Genomic DNA, 16,715 nt, shown 5'->3' on the forward strand with positions numbered 1-16,715 from the left:
GGACAGTAATATTTACTTCCCTGGGTTTTGTGCAAAGTCAGTGAGATAATATATGAACTGTGAATACCATAAATGCCCAGCACATAATGTGTTTTAACAAATATTTGTTCTGTCTTTCCTCCAATCCTATACCAACCCCTCCCCCACCAGTAATTTCACTGTGGATGCACACACCCTGTTGGAGGGGATTTCTAGAAAAAACTATAGCTGCTTCTGTAAGTTATCACTCCCTTGATACTCACTGAATTTTTCAGAAAATCTTCCACTCTTCAGTCCTGTCTCTAAATTACACAATCTGTGATAAAGCTACTTATGGTGGCTAATAGGGCCAATCAAAAAGAGGAGAAATGTAGAACTATTATAAGTGAAGAATTGCACATTAACTTACTCAGTCTGCATAAACTTGTAAGTAATGTTTGATGAAACTATTAGTTCTGTCATAAAAAGGCTGATACATGTTGATGTAACTTCATTTTAGCTTTGCAATTATAGCACGTATATCATCCTCTCTATATTTTTATAATTAATGATGGTACTGCTATTTTCTTCCATAATTGAACATTTATTGGGAGATTACCCACTGTTTGACTGATGTACTTCATCCTCTATACTTTTTTCCTATGGTGTCCCTGCAGTTACGATCCTCATAATTTATAGAGTTTACATTCGTCTTGCTGATGTTTTGCATTCCTACCTACCACTTAGTCATAGAATAAGGGTAAGAGAAATCTCTGTAAGAGTGAGCTTTTACCTAGGTGATTAGCAATGGTACTCTGAGAATAACCACCTATTTTTGATGCCACTGATGCATTCCAACAAGGCACATGCACCACTGCCTTACATCACAGTGGGCCTCCTTTATATGAAGTATTGACTGCTCGGTAACAGTTAAAGGGATGTTTCATCAGAAGGAAGTTCAAGGCTTAGGAGTCTGGGGCATAAGTGCAAGTTCCTTGACAGTGTGTTTATTAATCAATCAGAATATTACATTCCACTGTTGAGACTCTGTTGGGATTGTGGGTTTAGATTATGCAGGATAGAACAGACCTGGGTTCTCTTTTAGTAACCACTACCATAACTAAGTGAAAATACAAAGATTTTTTTCCACTGTCCTAACCCACTTGTTGCCTGCAGCCTACGGGCAGAAGCCCAGCAATGGTTCAAGTCCACAGTTTGCTTGGGCTTGGGGCACTATGAGAGACTCAGGGGGATGGTCCTGCCATAAATCCAAACCCATGCACTGAAAATGGAACTTGACTGGGCAGGACTGTTACTGTTACAACCCAACCATTAAGATGGTGCCCAGTGTGCCTTAGGAAATACAAGTGTTATGCAAATAGCTGTCATGAGCTTATTTTCTCTTTCAGTGCCTGATGGAAAAATGTGCTGTTCAACTAAAGACAGGCAGTGGGAAAAGAGAGAGAGAGAGAGAGAGAGAGAAAGAGAGAGAAGGGAGGAAGGAAGGAAGGAAGGAAGGAAGGAAGGAAGGAAGGAGAAAGGAAGAAAGGCAGGCAGTAGGAATGATGATTATTCAAGAAGTCTTCAAACTGAGCTACATGTATTTAATTTAAAAGGCCACTCTCTGTTTCAAGAGTTAGTATGCCCCTCTGACAAGAAATAACTTTAAAGCATAGTGATGTTAGTAAATTACGGGTTTTAAAATAATTTTCCTGTAAAACTTGTGTGAGAAAAGATTGTCGGATCTTTGTTTGGAACATCAGGTCCTTTCACAATGTGTTGCTCTGAGCAGACATTCTACTACTGCAGGCCAGAAGAATAAAGCTGGGTTTCACTCCCACCAGCCCTCCTTGCCTTGTGAGGTCTAAGAGAGACTTACCAGCTGTTCGGGTTTCACTTTTCAATATAAAATGGAACTGCAGCAGTATAAACCAATCTTAATTTTGTTTTTTATGTTTTGGTTACTTGGTTTGTTGCTTTGTTTTTCTCTTCTCACTGTTTAGATTTTTACATGTACCTTAATTGTAAAGTTGTAAGCATAGATGAATGTGGGAGAATTTGAAATGCTTTATTTTTTTCCATTGGAATGGAAATTTAATGCTATTTTTAATTCCCTTTCAGAGACCTCCTGGTTACTATACGTAACAGTGTGATAAAAGGCATGTTTGATTTATAACCCAATAGTCTTAGTAGGTTATAAGAACCCTAGAAATCAGTGGCTCCTGCATTTTACAAATGAGGAATCAGACCCCTAGAGAAAGGAAATGGCTCACCTAGGGCATTGCAGCTGCTTAGTGGCAGATATGCATGCAGAATCTGGGTCTCTTGACTTGAGCGGTTCTCTTTCTACAACATCCCCTTTGTTCTCTTCCTTTGTATAATGACGTTCAGCAGATACTAACAACAAACCTGTCACGTGGACTTCCAAACTTTCTGGTGGATGAGTTCAAGTTGTAGACAGTGAGTATGACAATCTAATTTATCCAGTGACTTGCAGATGATGTCCTGTGAATATTGCTTGAAGTCTCCACATACTCATCCTTGAGAGGGCTGTTGGTGTCTTCATTTGAAATACACCTGGAAAGGTCATTCTCACTGTTAAAGACAAATGCCAGATATGGTAACAGAGTTATAATTGCTAATAATAGTATCAATGTGTTCTTTATTCCCTCTCATCAGTGTGCTCATATATATGTATCCCATTTTGCTATTCTAGGTTTGTGTGCTGGAGAGACAAATATTTGACTTCCTTGGATATCAGTGGGCACCTATCCTGGCAAATTTTGTACATATTATTATCGTCATTCTTGGTTTATTTGGAACTATTCAATATAGACCTCGTTACATAAAAGGAGTAAGTACTCTATTTGTCTTTTAAAAATGTTATCGAAATAGAAAAAGATATGAAATGTCTTGATAATGTATATGTATACCCTCTCCTTGACATACTATGTGTTTGTTTTCATAGTTTCAGGTCACATCCACAATAACTTAAAATGTCATGTTTAAAGCACTTGACAGTGAATGTAATCGGATTGTTCTCAGCAAATGTGCTTTATTTACATTTTCTTTTGTAATTAAAAGTAGAACTATACCCAGTATTTCCACATTATAAAGTCTTGGTCTCTGATTTAATAGATTTAATGGGAATTTTTCCCTTTTTAAATCATCATATTTTTAAGTTGAATCAGAATAGTTTAACATTAATACAAAGGAACTTATAGTTTCAGTGTGAAAATATTAACACTTATTAGGGTTGATATTTGTCATACTTGAAAGGCCAGAAGAATCTGGACCAATATCTCTGTGTTCTCCATGATTTCCTTTTTGGCTTAGAGGAATTATTTTGCATTCCCACTCAAGTTAAACTTACTTAACATGAAAGTGAAATCCAACTGTGTTGCAGTTGCTATGGGAACCATGATTTAGGATTTTTTACTTTTGTATGTGCCTCAGATCTCAGCTATAGCTCTTCATTAATGTAGATTTTTTTCAGTCTCATCATTTTTCTGTTTCTTTTTTTTAACAAAAGGAAAAGTCTATAGGCATTTGTTTAAAATATAAAGTGAGTTTGTGGTAAAGGCATACATAGAAGATAGCACAGGTGAAGCTCTGCCTTATTCAACAGAAACCGGCAGGTTGTCTCCGGTTGCACGAAGGCCTCCCTCACATAAAAATTTCCCCTATGACCTTTTCTCTTTGTCATCTGGAATCAAGATAATGCTCCTTGGTTCAGAAATAGGCACTATGATGGCGGGTGGGACCCAGGGGTTCCCTCTCTGGCTAAGGATGAGTGAAAAGTTTATAGTCTCCTCCTCTAAAGTGCACACCCAGAAATAAGGGCATGTCACCTCCAAGGGGGTGTAGCCATGTAAATCTTGTAAAAGACAGATGTGTTCTGTTGCAGAGTGAAGTTTTTCAATGCACAGATATTTGTAGTATGGTTCATTTTCTTATATAAATTGTAATTTGATACAATATATGCACAATATTACAGGGTTTGAGAGTGGGTCTTCTGAAGTCATAATACCTAGTTTGAAATCTTGCATCTGCCAAACTCGTGTGACTTTAGACAGCATAATCTCACTGATTCTTAGTGTTTCTATCTTTAAAATGAAAGCAATAATTACTTTAACTCATATGCTTTAATTAATGGATGCATTATAAGCCATTATGTGAAAGATTCTTAATTTAACTTTCTTTTTATTAGACTTTGAGGCTTCTCCATGATTTTATTCTCATAAATGATGCCATTCTAGTCATCGTACAGATAGATATATCATTTCCATTTCTGATGAGGCCCTTGGGATAAAAATCTAGATGTGGATCAAAATGTTTGTACAGTTTGAAAACACAGAGGTTTTTTTTGAGGAATAAATGAAATATTCTATAAAATAACCTTAGCACAATGCTTGGTGTTTAAGATTGGCCAGTAAATACTAGCTATGTTTTCTCTTATTGCTGTTATTATTTGAAAATAATACTAAACTCTGTAGACTAGCAATAGCCTGGCAGGCAATTTAAAATAGAATAAGGTGTTCCAAGCTGTTAGTTGAACGATTTCTACCCTTTTATTCCAAGCTGCTACAACTCTTAAAATTTTTTGCTTGATTTCTGTGTATCAAATTATAATTCCATCCCTATCTAAAGAATAAAATACATACCCACAAATCTTTTCAAGACACGCTGTTCTCTGTAGCATGAAAGGTAAAAATGGATACCATGGGACATCTTTAAGATTGTTAGAACTTTTATATAGCTCAAAAAGTCTCTGAAATCTTTCTGAGGTCTTAACAATGTGTCTTAGAGCTACATCGCTCATTTGATCTTGACTTGCAGACAGCTTTCTGAATTTAATCTTTTCCTAGAGACAGTGTCTTAACTAGGGAAATCTATTGCCCGCTGACAATATTGTAAATGTGAAACTTTTATTTTCTAAATCAGGACATCCTGAGTTGGACATATATCCTCTAAATTATACTTGAAAAATGAAGTTTTTTTTTCTTTAGCTCAACTTTCTGTTCAACATAATGTTATGTGTGGTTAAAAGGTCACAAGTGACACTGTCAGTTGTTTGCTGGGAAACCCCCTTAGCCAGATCCACATATTTACAGGTGCACTTTCTATCTTCCCAGTTTTTGCAGGCTGTAGTCAGGCTAATTGTCCTGACAATAATTACCACGAGTCCTCTTGTCTCCAGCCCTCTAAAACAACGTCTTGACTCCTGTGTCTGTCTCTCCCAATAGTCTCCTCGCTGTCCTCAGTCCTCTATCTGCCATATTGTCGCAAAACTCATGCTGTGTGTTTCGAGTTTGTGTTACTGTAGCACTCAAGTTTTAGTACCAATTCCTGTTCTAGTTATATAAAAATGTATTTATATATATACACACACAAACACACACATATACGTAAACTTTTATACATATACATATATACATATATGTATACACACTCTAGATATACATATACATAGTAAAGATATTAACTCTTTAAATATTATAAATTTTCATTTTTTGTTTACTATTTTTCTTTTACTAAAATTGACTTCCTTTCCTTTTGTGATATCTTCTATTGCTTTAAACATTGTAAAATTTATATATATTTGAAAAGTATAATGTTAAGTCTTCAATATCTTTAGGTCAAAATCTGCAAAAACAAGAAGGCAGATGCCCTGAAGTAGAGTCTAAGGAAATATGTCCCTTTCCACATTTGCTGTTTATAAAGAGTTTCATTTATTGATAGGATATTTTATTCCATTTAATTGGAAAAATGTCCCCCAAAGCATGTGGACATTGTCTGAAGCACTGAGCACAGTAGCAACAAATGAAATTCTGAGAGTACTGGTAAGTTAAATAATAAAGAAGAAAAAAAATTAAATTCAAAACAATTAATTGGAAAAAGAACTCAGTAGTACCCTTTGAGGGGGCTTCTGGTTTTCAAGGAGTATAATATGTTGAGGGAAAGTAAAAGTAAATTTTTTAATTCCAAGCAAAGGGATTTTGAAGCCAGAATTTATGGAAAGCATCTTTATGTATAATTTCCAACAGTATCAGTCAAAAAATATGTCCTGATTAACTCCAGTGGAATACTCCTAAGTAAATACATGCAGTGGTTACCACAAAAGCATTACCTTATGTCGTAAATGGAATTGTCCAATGCTTCTTCATTTGGGCCTAAGGCAAGCAAAATATGATTTGGGGTATTCAATGTTTATTAGTTAATGACAAGAAAATGTTCATGAATGTGCTCCTTTAAATTTTCTAAAATAATATGAGGAGTGTGTAGGTTTCTAATTGCTAAGGGAATTGCCATTTTCTTGGTGACATTGCCCAAGGACATGTTGCCATAATGCTCAATAATATTTCCATTTTTCCTTTTTCTTCCCTCCCTCCCTCCCTTCTTTCCTTCCTTCCTTCCTTCCTTTTCCTTTTTCCCTCTCTTTCTTTTTCATCTTCTTTGCTTCTTTCTATTTAACAAAGTTATTTTAAGTTATTTTGAAAGAATGAAGAATATCTTAGAGAGTTTGGACTCACTGGCTTAATGGAAGAAACCCAGTCCCCAAACTAGAAATAAATTCAAAATACCTAAAAATGCATTACTCAAAGTTCATAAAAACAGAGAAGAGGAGAGCATACCAAAATCATAGTAATATTTGTAAGAGTCATATTTCTGTTACTCTTCACCTAGATATTTTTTTACAAATCCTTTAAACCTCACCTGAACGTCACAAAACTTTTGCCTAAACTCATATAACTAGGAAATAGTAAAGGTAGGATGTAGACCCAGGTCGTTCTAACTGCCATACCCATGCTCTTAACCACTCCCTGAGCTGTCCCTCTGTCAGTGAGGGCACACTCTACATTTTCTCTAGAAAAAAACTGTGATCCTGCTGCCGTGCTTCCTAAATCTGCCCGTGTGCCAAGGTGAGTGGTTTTCATTGTCAGGTACAAGTCTTATCAGACTCCTCAGCTTTCTGGTACCCTTCCAACTGCCAGGTGACTGCCTGTTAAAGCTCTTGGACCTCCAGTTAACCAGTATTAGAGACTATCTGCATTCCTAGTACTTTTTAGCAAGACCTCGAAATCACTGCTTCTCAATACAAGCCAAAGTTCAGTTAAAAAACATGGTATTTATGGAAAATTGGCCAAAGGGTAAGTGGGCCATGGATTCTCTCACAGCCTCTGTAACCTATTCTATACAAACAGTGCTTCATACCTGCACTGTATCAGTTTAGTTCTTTCAGGTTATTTTTACTCCTGAGCTTTATTTTAGCAATATGTCAATTAACCTACATTAAATTATTTTATAAGGAATGTATGACATTTATCTACTTAAAATTTTGTTGAAAACGTTGCTTTAAACACAAGAAAAATCTCTTTTGTCTTAATCCTAGGAATAATAATACTTTCCTTATGTTTTATCTTATGGACCCACTTAATTTATTAAAAAAAACTTTATAGATTTGTGTTCTTATAAAAGTGATACTAAATTATTTTACCGTACCATATTTATTTTGTACTTGCTGTGTACAAAATAGTCTCCTAGGCACTGTGACTTCTGGTTTTTATTTCAGCATTGTAAAAACCAGAGTCTAAGCTGCTATGAGGAATGCAGACGACACATAGGCAATAAGTCACAGGATGGTGGTACACTGTAAAAGTTTTATGTGTGTGTCTGCATGTCCATGTGTACACACACACGCTCTGATACTTTATGTACATAGTATACTCTCTTTACTGAGCTCACAATTAGCCTACCTTGACATTTGAATAATAACAGTTGATATAATATAATTATCAGTTACTAACCTGGAGAAGACCGAAGAAAGATAAGGGCATTTGGATCCAGAAAAAAATTGAGAAAGGTATAAAAATGAAAATTAAACATTAAAATCCCTAGTAGCTGGAGATAATAGCCCATTGTTATTATTTTTAAAAATATATCTTCACCCTGGCTGGTGTAGCTCAGTAGATGGAGCATGGGCTGCAAACCAAAGCATCACAGGTTCGATTCTCAGTCAGGGTACATGCCTGGGTTGCAGGCCACGGCCCTCAGCAACTGCACATTGATATTTCTCTCTCTCTCTTTCTCCTTCCCTTCCCTCTCTGAAAATAAATAAATAAAACCTTTTAAAAAATATTTTCTACTCTTTTAATATCCACACACTTTAAAAAAAATATGTATCATGCTATACATGCCATTTTGCTTCTTGTTTTACACTTATCATGAACTTCTTACATTTAATTGTATATTAATGAATTATTCTTTGAAGATATTAAATTAATTTACAATTCATAAAATGTCTATATCTTTGCCCATTTTTCTATTTTTTTCTGATTAGTTCATATTTATAGCTAATTAACCTATTTTAATATTATAGAAATTACTTTGATATCCTTCAGTATGTAATGAAAATATATCCAAATCTCTTATATTACATGTTTTTATTTTGGTCACTTTGACCAGAATAATTTTTAATTTTAATTTTTATCCAATAAAATATTTATAATTTCTGAGTTTTTGTGTATGTATTATAATCTCCTACATTTTCTTCTAAAATAATTATTGTTTAATCTTTTTATAGTAAAATTTTAACTACTCTGGAATGTATGTTAGTACTTAATAGGACACTGATATACTATTTTCTTTCTCATGGGTAATCATTTGGGCCACAATCTATTTTCTCAAAGAATTGAGATATCTTATTTGCTTGTATTAAAACTATCATATATACTGTTTTTCCCCTCAATTATCTATTCTGTTCCCCTGATTCATTTGTATCCTATGTCACTACCTAATTGGTGATTACAATGGGTTTATAGTATGTTCTAACAGATGGTAAGACAAATATGTTCAGTATTTCACTTGCTCATACTTTCCTTGGCTATTCTCTGACATTATTTGTTAATGTTAAATATAAAGTCATTATTTTAAAAACAATGAAACATTATGATTATAATTGAAGCTGCTATTTTAAAACAATTCATTTGAAGAAAAGGATACTTTATGATGTTTAGGTGTCCCATTCAAACATTTGGTCATTCCATTCTAATCTCTCTTGTTTTGTTTTTATCTTTATTAAGACTATATGGACTTTATTCATAAGAATTTGCACTTTTCTTATTATATTTGTTCTTATATATTTTGCAACTTTTATAATGATTGTGAATGGAAAATTTTTCTCTTAGTAGGAACTTATCATTAAAATGGAGAAAATATGTTGTTCTGGTACATTCTTCATATCAGAATTTCCTTGTTATAAAGTTTTTCCAGCAGCTCTTTGGTGTTTATAGGTGCTATCTTTAGACAAAATATTTGTCACTTATGTATCATATCAATGTTATTTCTTTTATAATCTTATTATTTCACAAGACTCTCTAAGAAAGTGTTAAATATATATGGTAATAGCAAAACTCTCAATCTAGTTTCTGAATTTAAATGTAAAGATTTTAGTATTTGTAAATTATTGAGTAATTGCTATTAGTATTCAGCAAATAGTCTTTACTATATTTAAGTAGTTTCCTTCACTTTTTAGGAATGGCAGTGTATTGTATTAAATATTTTAACCTTTATGTTAATATGACTTCCTTTTAAAATGTTTGATATACTTAATTAGATTGATAAATGTTTTGATAATAACCCAATCTTCCTTTACTAGACTATAACTTGTTCATAATTTATAAATTTTGGAATTACTGTATTCTACTTCCATTAGTATATTTCCATTTTACATCTTTATTTGAATATGAGATTCATTTATAGATTTTTACTTATAATACATGGTGGGATGGAAGTACGTTTACAGTTGTGAGTATTTTAAACCCAGAGTGTTCTTATAGTATTATTAATTATTGTATTATTTTGAATATGAACAACTACAAACCTACATTTTCTCACTCTATATTTGCAAATTATGTAAGCTTCATAAAATAACTTGGGGAGATTTCCTTCTGTGCTCTAATGTAGTTTAAGTAGGGCCAGAGCTATTAATATTTTCTAGAAGTTGTCTTTGAAATCATCTAGTCCTAGTACTTTGACAAATGGCAGCTGTTTAATCATCTTTCTAAATCTACAGTAATTGGTCTTTTCAGGTTTTCTACTTCTTCAATGTCTTGGCAATATAAATGTTGAAAGAGAGCATCTATTTTTTTGGAGCTTTTGTTTTATATTTTTGTCATAAAGCTCCAGAATTATTTTCTTTTTAAAAATCTCTTCTTGATTCCAAGTTCAGTCTCTCTCTCATTCATTTCCTTTTTTCCCCCTCATTCTATGTCTGTAAACTTATGTCTAACAAAGAGAAAAGTAAAAAATGATAAGCTCAAAAGCATCTCATTTCTGCTTTTGCCCTCCTCCCGCATTCTGCAATAACAGGAAGAGGCAGGATGTTGATACAGCATTGGTATCCCCTCCAGTGCACTTGCTAATTGTTATGGCAATGGATGGGGCAAATTAATGGCGTAGATTTATGACTTTTCTTGATTTAGATTTTTTAGCCTAAAAAAATCTGTGTGTCAAATAGCAGTTATAAGCAATTGTTTAACAAGAAAAAATGTTTTGACTTGACAAAAGATTTCACCCTCAAGTTATTTAATTCCAATATTTATAAATAATTTTCTTTTACAATTCCAGCCAAATTGACACTACATGAAGAATGGTCTTTGGGAGTGAGTAGTAATTACTACAAAACCACTTTGGTATAATATTCTCTGTACCATTTATTTCAAAATAAATCTTTCTTTATAACAGCATCACAAAATACTGTGCATTTGACCCTTCAGATGACGGGTAAACAGTTTTTGTTGCAGCATGCCTTTTGATTGCCCAGCTGTCCCCTCCCTGGAATAGTTGTCATTTTCTCTGGTCATTTCTGTGTTTACTTGTGGACATCTTGTCAGTGTTTTTGGAAATGTTGAGTCGTTTGGGAACGCCAAGCACGAGAACATGTTATCTATCTAACCTCCGCAGTTAAACCTCAGTCCGCCTAGACCTGCCGCTTTCTGGAACACAGTGGGATCAACTTTTTTCTGTTTAACCCCCATCTTTTGGAGGTACCAGCTATGTTTAAGGAATTTTGTAAAATAAATATTTTACTGTAGGTATTGAAACATTTAGTCTAGAATTTATTTTTATCAGGGTGTCATGGATTGTAAAATTAGTACGTGTGTGCAAAGGATGCCCCTTGGGAATAAGACTGCTTTCCTACATAATTTTATTCACAGTACAGTAAAGTTGCTTCTGGGAGATGTCTTATTTTAATTAACTTGCCATTAGTTTTTGATGGAGGGCTTAAATGCTTACATTTACATTGAAAGTGACACTTACAAAGTAGCTTGTGTCTAAAAATTTATACATTAGCACAGTTTTTATTCTATCTTCTAAAAACTTGTATTTTCCTTCTACTCATTCTTTTATTCTTCTTCTAATTACTATTTATTGTTATTACTTTAATACAAGGCATTTAAGCAAAAACATGCCAAAACATGCGGACCTTGGGAGAGGTTTCAGTGATGTTAAGTTGACAACTTAGAAAACGAAGATGAACTTAGCCCCAGGGCTGTAGGCCAGCCTAGAACAATGACCTGGAACCCATTTTTCATGCATGTTGTGTGCACTGATATAGAGTGAGTGAGAATGAGACTCATTGATAAAGGAGAGATTAAAATTATTAGTCAATTTTAACAAGCTTAATACAACTTTATTCAAGGAGAAATTAGTGTCATTTCTAATGTTTTTATGCCCCACTACTATTTATTAATTTGAATTGAACATGAATGACTTTCAATAAGTCAGATGGAACAGCTGCCTTTAGATATCTGGTACTAACACCTTTTTCCTGAGGCACACTGTAATTACGACTTTTCTGAACTAAAAAAATAAACACATAATGAACATGTAAAAGTTTTCAAAAATTGTATCCATTCTTCATCAAAGGCAATTTTCCAGTTTTAACTCACTTGAACTGTTCTTCATAAATTAGTAAAAAATAAACTAGAACTCAGGGAAAATTTGTCACTTGTATAGTGATATCTCCTCCCTGTACATCACCACCCCCTCTATTACAGCATAAAGACTGCTCATCACCGTGCAGCCCCACCTTATTTTCATTGTACAACATTGCCGTTAATGTGCAAAAAACATAATTTGTCTTTAACCAATTTTAAAATGAACAACGTTGTGCTTTTCAGTTATCACTTAGGAAATGAAGCATTCCCCTCAGATTGCTTTTTCTTTCACACTGATTACTTGAATTCAAATTTATTCATGGGTAAGCTGCCACTCAGTTTTCATTTCTTGTGTATCAGTGGACCATGAGCTAAATGTTTTTAGGGCTAGTTGTTTTCCAGTCATAATAAGGTGTGAACAGAATAGAAGTATACATCTGAAATTTATAGAGCAAGAAACAATAACATAAATAGAGTTACTAGACCAAAACTCTTTAGGTATCTTTTTAAAAACATATTTGATTATCTTATTTTATTTGATAGTTCTTGGAAATATTTTATATTATTGCTTCTTCTTTTTACCATTTTACACAGCTAAAGGTATGTTATGCCCAAGAAGAAATTATTTAATTATAACTTGGTTTATAGGAATGTTTAGGGGCTCATATAGCCTCATGAAATAGCTATGGATACCGTAAAGTGAGTGATGACAAAATTATATAACTAAAACTTGTGTTAAAAGCAGATTACTTAATACTTGGTGAAAAGGGTACAAAATAATTGCATAATTTAAAATTAAAGTCATAGCAAAGTTTTATTGTGTTCTTTTAACTGTTTCTCTTTTTGTTATTTAATCTTTTATGGTAAAATTGCCTTAAAGCCCATTATAGTTGATCAGCAAAGATATTGATGACCGAGAGGCTCACAGCAAAAACACGGGGAAAGGAATGGAACAACACACTATGGAGGGCTGCCCCACTGCTCAGAAACCTTTTACTGTCCATGCCCCATTGCTAGATGATGTCAGAGCAGTGGTTAAAATATTCTGTCTTCTTCCTTTTAGAATTTTACTCACCCATAAATAATTATGGGTAGATTATACTTGGGCTAGCACTTTAATTTCTTTGAGTTTCTAATCCATAAAATGGAGATGCAAATGCTTATTCTATCTACCATAAGTGGGCAGAAATAAGATTTATAAAATATAAAGCACAAATATTTGCAATGATATCATCTGGAGGCTATGGTAATGTGATTTTGTAGGCAAGGAAAACTTTTACCTTCTTCCTTCTATGTTCTTTGGCTTGCCTAATAATTAAATTAACATAACACAAATTAACAGGAGAAAGACAGACTTTAATGTCATATTACAGGAGCTCATAGAAATATAAGTCTCAAAGAAGTAACCAAAACTAGTAATGTGTGTGTGTGTGTGTGTGTGTGTGAAACTGAAAACACAGCAAAGTTTGGAATTGAGGTATTAATTAGTAAAGTAATGAAGTTTGTTTACAGAGCCTCTTGGTCTTGAACTCCGTACATCTGGTGATGAGGCTGACTCTTTAACTTTCAGTACAGCATACTTGCACTGGCTGTTTCTTAAGTAACTTTAATTCAAAATAATTAGTATGCCAAAATGGCACATTTTGGTGCAGCCTCCCATGAATCCCATCAGTTTGTAAATGTCATGCCTAGAGGGGTAAAATGGTGATCATAAAAGTAAAAAATACTTTTACCTGCATAATCAAATTTCAGGTGAATCAACCAACAATTTCCTGGGATGAGAGCTTAAAAATATAGCTAAATGACTAGCCAAAGAATTATTTTAAACTCCAGGCATTGTTTTGATTTGATATTCAAAATGCAATGAAGAACTTCTTCAGACATTATTTTCTTCAGTGTATTCATTCCCACATAGCAAGAATTGTTTCCTGCACTTGAACCACTTTGTCGTACTGACTGCACATTTTCCACTTCTATTAAAGTTGAAAGGCTGCAAGGTTGATTAAAACATGAAAGACTTAAATGTCGATTATGTTATAACCCTCATATACAATTTACCCTTTATACTTCTATTCTGTGAATAGCTTTTTCCTTTAATGTTTGTCTTCATTTATATCACACTAATGTATTTGATGTTATTACAATTTATTTTTAGTGCTCCTGCAGCCTATTGTTAATAATTGGAAAGCTATAAGATTTTGTAATTATATCCTTACTTTGAGAAGAATGATTTTATAAAGCACATCTTACAAGTTCTTTTATACGAGTATGTAGAAATAAAAGGATCACATTCATCAAGAATTTGGGAAATAATTACATTGATACTAAATTGGCTACAGATTCACATATCAGTATACTTATAGGTATGATATCTGTACAAAGAAAGCCATAATAAAAAAGAAGGAAGAAATGGAGATTCTTTGTGGAGGAACCAGGATAGATGAGTGTGCTTTAATACATTATATATAAGATATTTTTCTTCTTTCATCAATGCATTTTCTCAAAAAGAATTCAATGGATGCATTTGCCAAAGTTTGTTTTGATAGTGGGTTGTGGAGTAAAAAAGATAGGGTAGTAACTTCCATTAAAAGTGAAATCAGGTTATGATTGCTGAGCTGTAGTTATTTTTAAAATTATTTTGGAAGTAAAAAATATAAAGTATGCCATGCAACTTGTTATTTCATATAATAAAGTTTCAATATTTAGAATGTTTTATATAAACTACTTTAATATTTAGATGAATATGAAAGCATGCATGGTTCCTATTGCTTTTATTTTGTCTTTTTTATAATGAGCAGCCAAGAAAATCCTTCATTTTCTGTTAGTATACTTTGATTTTCATCTAGCTCGCCTCTCTTTCATTCATTTATGATTGTGACATAGTGTGACTATGACCTTTTAATTTTAATTCAATCTCATATTTCAGGAAACAGCCAAGTCAAAATACACATTTTCTTGGAAGAGATAGTCTACCAATTTATCACCATACAATCACTAAAGCTTTACTTCTTTCTAATTTTAGTCCCTTTCTTCCCTAAAGATACCTGTGAAGCCTTTTAATTAATCTCATCCTCATCTTCATCTTCTAGTGGATCCATTATAACCACAATACCAAGTTTAATTTCAGAGTAGTTAAATTACTAGGCAGCAATGCTCCTATTGTTTTCAGGGCTCTTGTACTTGTATTTTTCTTTGTCTTTGGAAGATATAGGTCTGTGTCTTTCTTAATTTCTTGGTAAAAAAAAAAGATGATCTTAAATTTGTGGTGTGGAAAAGGAATGCAAATAAATGAATAATATTTTTTTATTTAGGAAAAATTTAAGTTCTTCTCTGAGTAAAGTAATTTTAATAGTAAACCTTCTTTTCCCATCTCGTAGGTTCATTTTTTTTTCAGAATTTTTTTAGACTTCTAATTTCTTCCAAATCCAGCATTGTTTTTGGTAGTTTGATTTGCTCTTTTGTCTCTAGGATTTGTAATTCAAATAATGAAGTGAATATTCTGAAAAACAGACAGTTCACTAGGTCACTGTCATGTTGAAAGGCGAGTCTCCATGTCTTTCCTCTTTCCATGTGGAATGGGAACGAACTGGTGAATCAGAGGAATAATTTCTTGACACATTAACACATCAGAAAATTTCATCTATGTGAAAGCTTATATAAAAATATCCATTGCTTTTGGTTATGTCTCTAAGCTTGATCCAGGCTGTGGGACTATAATTAAATAGGAAGGTGGATATCTGTCTTGATTCTCTCTAGTGATCTCACTTCTTAAATGTTGGTGATGAATGTTAGAGGTACACCTCTAATGATATTATTTTCAACTTGGCTTGAAAGTCAGTTCCTGTTACTTACTTCCTTGCATTCAAAACTAATCATGCTGAACTAAGTCTTATTATAACAACACAGCTTGTCGGGTTGTCACAATCTTCTAAAGATGGAAAGCCCCTGGTGCCTCTGCCACCTGCCAATGAACAGAATTGTCATGGCTTCACATACACTTGTGGAGGTTGGAACATACAAGTCCCTAGATCTCATCAGATGGCAACAAAATAAAATTATAGGTCCTTTAATATCCAAATTAAAGACTCCAAGTTTACATCTCCCCAAGTTAGCAGAAACTACAATTTCTTCTACTTCATCACCCTCCTGCATGCTATGTCTCAGCATACCCAGGGCTGCTTATTCATGTCCAAGAAGTTAGTCTGGATTATTTTCCCCTACTGAGGAAGTCAGTACTCAAATATACTTTCACATAGTTGAAGGGGCCATACAGTTCCTACCAAAAAATGCTGGCACTTCATAAAACACCACCACCTGGTGCAGTATAATGACTGCAAATGGACAGTCTGGTTTATTCACCCTTTTCCATTTTACTGCTGCAATATCTACTGTGGGTCAAAGATTAACATCCCCAATGCCTTCTGCCACAGCATTACTCCCAATTTTCGAAGACACCAGTCTCTGCTGACTGATTCAGACTTCGATGGCAACACACCCTCAGAGAACCCCTTCCAGCTCTGCCCCACCCAGTGTGTGCTGGACTGATCACATGCCTTCCCCCAGTGTCACAACAATTGCCACTCACTGTGCTTACTCAAGCCCCTCTAGACTGCATGTTTCAGTAGGTTAGACCATCAATTACACCTTTTTCTTACACCCAGCACTTCCTTCTGACTTCTTAAGTCCCAGGATTACCCTAGGGTCACTAGTCTACACTGTGCTTATGTTGAGATTCCTTATGGGACCCCTGTTTTTTTAGAATCATTTGCAGCTATTCCAGGAATCAGACATAGTCAAACAACATTGATCCGCAAA

The 16,715-nt window shown here is 33.9% G+C and overlaps 1 protein-coding gene and 1 non-coding gene across 3 annotated transcripts in view; one reads left to right on the top strand and one right to left on the bottom strand.

Moving 5' to 3' along the window:
• Positions 1 to 16,715, top strand: part of NKAIN2 (sodium/potassium transporting ATPase interacting 2) — an 875,120-nt gene that overhangs the window by 421,097 nt on the left and 437,308 nt on the right. For both annotated transcript variants that reach the window (XM_045843378.1, XM_045843377.1), the window contains one exon: positions 2,675 to 2,812. In XM_045843378.1, the coding sequence (XP_045699334.1) occupies positions 2,675 to 2,812 (138 nt within the window). The remainder of the gene's footprint in view (positions 1 to 2,674; positions 2,813 to 16,715) is intronic.
• LOC123822308 lies at positions 1,106 to 1,239 on the bottom strand. The gene has a single exon (XR_006786278.1). It is a non-coding gene; the product is annotated as a small nucleolar RNA SNORA42/SNORA80 family (small nucleolar RNA).

The sequence above is a fragment of the Phyllostomus hastatus genome, unplaced genomic scaffold, assembly GCF_019186645.2.
Source record: "Phyllostomus hastatus isolate PE091 unplaced genomic scaffold, TTU_PhHast_1.1 phas_contig_40, whole genome shotgun sequence".
NCBI classification, from domain to species: domain Eukaryota; kingdom Metazoa; phylum Chordata; class Mammalia; order Chiroptera; family Phyllostomidae; genus Phyllostomus; species Phyllostomus hastatus.